The following is a 4,928-nucleotide window of genomic DNA, read 5'->3' as shown; positions in this document are numbered from 1 at the left end:
TTATTATTATTATTATTATTATTATTATTATTATTATTATTATTATTTACCTATGTTTGTTCAGTCCTTGTTTGACCATGACAACATTTTATTCTAGGAGTACATGAAAAATAATAAAAGTTGATTAGTATTTGATGTCAAGCCTACAAAACTATCTCACGAACACTATCTGAAACTTGCGTCTTTGAGAAATATTAAATAATTTGTATAATCCTTCAGGTTATGTGTATCAAGTTTTCAGCTAATAACTCTTTTTTTTTTGCTACATTCAAATATTATGTCCCTCAAACTGTGTTGGTTTTGATATTTTTCATGAATTCCACTAAATAAATGTGAACAAACTGTGTTTTTGTGACACAATGATAAAGTAATAGCTGAAAATCTCATTTAAAATGAGTTCTTAGATAAACTGTGTGTTTCATGTTGACAAAATGTTGTTATTCTTTGAGTTCAGGAGCAGTTTTATGTCTGAATATGTCGGAGTTTTGTCGAATGGAATAAGCAACCATAGTCCAACAAAAAGCACCTTCAGAAGTCTGGAGCCCTTCAGGAAATACAAGAAAGTGTGTCCATTGGAAGCAAAGTAGAAAAGAGTAAATATTATTTAGAATTTTTTTCACACTAACATTTAGCTTTTGCAAATCTAGTAGTTTTTTAAAACTGTGTTTGTCAACATGCTGAAAATAAAATGGTTTTCAAATATTTTTCTCAATGCTTTATTATAATATTTTACTCATATTTGCGGTATTTTTATTTATTATTTTACCACAGTGGTACCCGAGGACAAACCAGGTTAAATGACTAATCAGAACTACTTTTCGAGTCTATTTCTAATAAGAAAAAACGTTAATTTTGAAGTCTCTGAATTGTCTACTAATATGAAGAAACTAAGAGTAAAAAACAACTTTTAAACTGTTAAAATATTTATTTCTTTATAGCTTGTTTATAATGATTTACCTCTTCCCATTATTACTTTCAAATTCTTTAACGTGTTTCTGTTCCGGAGCAGTCATTAACCTGATTCATTTATTTGTTTAGGATGACTTTTTGACTATTCTGTTGCCTCTAATTCAAAATGAACATTCACATTTGGAAAATAATTCTCTAACGGTCTCGTTTATGTTGTTTTAAGACAAGCACCAATGTTGTAAAACCATCTTGTAAAAAAATAAAATGCAGTGACATGTAACAGACTTTCCTTTCTGAATGGACACATCCTGGTGTGTAAAACAACACATGCTCACAAACAACAAACACATGAAATTCTTTTACACGTTTCCAGCACGCCAGAGTAAGTCCAGCCGTTCTAACCGGCATTATTTCAGTGCACGTCACTCATTTGAGCTCTGCGGGCTTTGCAAAGCCTAGAGCAGAGCAGGAACATCTGCACAAAAATCCAAAGAAACAAAACCAAAACTTAAGGGCATGCATGTTTAGATGCCTGTCAGATGGTTAGCTTCTGCATCTGACATGCACAGCTTGTAATCTGTGATGCCAGGGGGATTTCTGAAGGTACCCCTGAAAGAAAACATGGCAGTGTTAAAGATGGATACAACATGGTGGATAATGGAAAGATAAAGTCACATTTCGGTTAATTAGTTACAACAACATGAAAGGGACTCAAAGTCAGGGTAAAAAAAAGGAACATAAGTCTTGACAGCAGGGTCTGAAGCTGCATTCATTTAGGGTTTTTAACCTCCATCATGTGGTGTCTTTCACCTAAACAGCTGGAGGAGGGAGAGGCAGCACATCCAACAAATTGATTTCTATTCCCAGGATAAATATGCAGCTAAAAGCAACTTCAGTCCCTGCAGTTTTCATGCACATGGGTTTGTTTATTAGAGGAGAAATGGCAGTACGGTGGTCGGACCAGCAGGTGGCAGTCTTCTCTTCATTTTACCTCTACCGCCCACACACTGCATGTAAGAGAATGGTTCTTACAGGTGATGTGAATTCTCCTGAAGCCCCTTTGATCCCTGCAGACCGTGTGATGCACGAAGCTGCATGTTGATAAGATGTTGGGAGGAAAGTGTGATGGGCTTCCTGGCATCTCTGATGTCTGTCTGTGCTTCTTAGTTGGTTTCATGAATGCAGATTTTGACCTAGATTTTAAGCATGTTTTATATTCCAAAGGATTTCTCTCAGCAACATCAGGTCCTGGAGGATCGAGGATGTGACTCGATGAAGTCCAGAGGAGATGAGATTGATTGAACAGCAGGTTCAGTTCACTTTTTTTTTCATTTATTCTTTGAGTATTTTATAGCTGAACAAAAGTGACTAAATAAAACATGCGTCTAACTCAAAGTAATTTGAAGTTCATAAACGGTTGAATCCTAAATTTTATGCAATTTTCTGATTTTTTTTTTCCTCCCCACATCTCTTTAAGTTATATTTTAATTTTCCATCTATTAGAACACTAGATTGTTTGTTGTTTAATATGAAGTTGGCCTGGAATTAACATGATAAACTTGGTGGTATATGTCAGTTATGTCTTGCTGACTCAGAAAAAAAATGCGCTTCAGGGTTTTCCAGTATACTGAGCAGAAATCCTAAATATTGATTTAGATTACTTTTACAAATAAGTATTTAAAAAGCTTCTTGTTTTTAAGCTGAGGCGTTCTGTCAGGTTCTTGGTCCAAATATTTTCATGCGTGCACCAAAAAGCTAATGGAGGACACGTGAAACCAGAAAGCTTTATAAAGGAAGAAGTTGCACAGATGAGCTGAAATAGAGATTAACTTGCAAACAGCTGCATCCACCAAATTTATGATATGACATCATCAACTGACCCAAAACTTTTTGGCTGTTTGATCTTCAGAGGTTTTCTTTTTCTTTTTAAAAATGTCCTTGGACCAGTGGTTTTCTACTTAACAATGTACATTATCCATTTATGCATTTTAGATGCGTTTACCTTGAAATATAGTTGGGAATTAAGGTTTTGCATGAAGCTAAATTAATCTTTAACTGTCTTGCACAAGGTGAGAGTATTTTCTTTATTAAAATATTATTTTACTTTTATTAGTGCTTCTAACTCCCTGTTGTCTCAGCCTGTGCTGCAAGCGCAGCATGTTTTCAAACCAGCTTTACTAGTTATTAAAAAAAAAAAAAAAGATTTCATAGATAAATAAAATGCTATCTTGTTTCAGTTTTCTGTGCGGCTGTATCTGTGGGGTGCTGTTTGTAAAATTACACCTGCAAAAATTAACAGCAATATTTTGGTTTATTTAGCCTTTAATAATTAAAAAAAACTTTTTTTTTCAAAGTCATATTTTCACAATGTTATTCATATGTTTATAAATGTTATAATTCCAAACTAAATATTTAATTTACAAACTTAATACCTCACTTGTAAGTTAAATATTTAGTTGGTAAACTAAATATTTGGTTTAAGAATTAAATGTTTAGCTTAGAAATTAAATATTTAATCTACACCTAAATATTTAGTTTACTAACTAAATATTTAACTTGCAAGTTAATATTTAGTTAGTGAACTAAATATTTAGGTGTAAATTAAACATTTAATTTCTAAGCTAAATATTTAATTTCTAAACTAAACAGTCAATTTCCAAAATAAATATTTAATTTACTAACTAAATATTTAAATTGCAAGCTAAATATTTAACTTGCAAGTTAAATATTTAGTTAGAAAATTAAATATTCAGTTTAGGAATTAAATGTTTGGCTTAAAAATTAAATGTTTACCTCAGAAATTAAATATTTAGTTTGGAAATTAAGTATATAGTTTACACCTAAATATTTAGTTCAGTAACTAAATATTTAACTTGCAAATTAAATATTTAAGTTAGTAAACTAAATATTTAGCTTGTAAATTAAATATTTAGTTTAGAACTATGACATTAATAAATCTATGAATGGCATGGTGAAAATGTGACTTTTAAAAAACTATTTTTCATTAAAGACTAAATAAACCAAAATATTGCTGTTAAATTCGGACAGTGTAACTTTACAAACGGTGCCTCATATGTAGCTACTGTTAGTGTTTTTAGTTGTGTTGTGTGTTTGATCTTGTGTGTACTGCCAGTCAGATGTGTGTTTAATGTTTGTCTGCTTGTTCTTGTAGTTACCGGGATGACCCCGCTGGTCCGACGGCGGGTCTGGCGGAGCCAGTGCCGTGCGATGGCATGCCAGCGGTGAGTGGGGCGGCGGGGGGGAGGGGGTTCATTAGAGGGCGCGGGGCTTTCGGGACATGGTTGCCCCGCCGATGCCTCCTCTCCTTTTTCCTGCTGTGTTGCAAAACAACAAGCACAACAAGGTATTTATTGGGAAACAGCAGGGAGCAGCAGCAACATACAGTCAGCACAAAATCATGATGCTCATAAATCATCTTCCACTTTCTGATGCAGGGGTTGAGCAGGTCTTCTGGACGCCATAAATATAGACACGTTGTCCTGTTTCATTGCAGCTTTTCTGATCCGGTGTCACCAGGATGCTCGTTAAATCGGAGTGCATGGACAGGTTGTAGGCAGGAAGCATAAACTGTTACCAAAACTATAAACCATCACTTTAAAGCTGGAATCGGTCCAAGCTGCTCTGCAGGCTGGTTCCATCAACATGTGTTGTAACTAGAACACCCCCCTAAAGATGATCTGAGGTGTATTTATTGTTATTATTATCATTATTTCATTTTATCAAGTACAATATCGCATTTGTCTAAATGGAGGGTGGGACTTAAAAATTGTACTGGAGCCAGCTACTGGGAGGAGTTTGTCCTGTTTGGCTGCAGCTTCTGGCTTCATTCCTGTCTTTATAACAAATATTGATGGTAACAGATTGTATGTGTGTGTGTGTGTGTGGGGGGGGGGGGGGGGGGGGCGCGAAAGACCCCAATGTTTAAGGAGTGGTGGTAGTTCACGCAGCAACGCTCTTGGTGAGTTCTCAGCACGAGAAGAGAGGGGAGCTTGTGGAGT

General features: G+C 34.8%; 1 protein-coding gene across 1 annotated transcript in view; it reads right to left on the bottom strand.

Annotated features, from left to right (window-relative positions):
- Positions 1–4,928, bottom strand: part of ndrg4 (NDRG family member 4) — a gene marked incomplete in the record, with an annotated part of 75,708 nt that overhangs the window by 33,210 nt on the left and 37,570 nt on the right. The window contains 1 exon segment of the mRNA XM_037683373.1: positions 4,086–4,244. Coding sequence (XP_037539301.1) covers positions 4,086–4,244 — 159 coding nt within the window.

Source organism: Nematolebias whitei, chromosome 10 (genome assembly GCF_014905685.2).
Source record: "Nematolebias whitei isolate Nwh7 chromosome 10, NemWhi1, whole genome shotgun sequence".
Classification (NCBI taxonomy): domain Eukaryota; kingdom Metazoa; phylum Chordata; class Actinopteri; order Cyprinodontiformes; family Rivulidae; genus Nematolebias; species Nematolebias whitei.
This window is presented reverse-complemented; position numbering and strand designations above follow the sequence as displayed.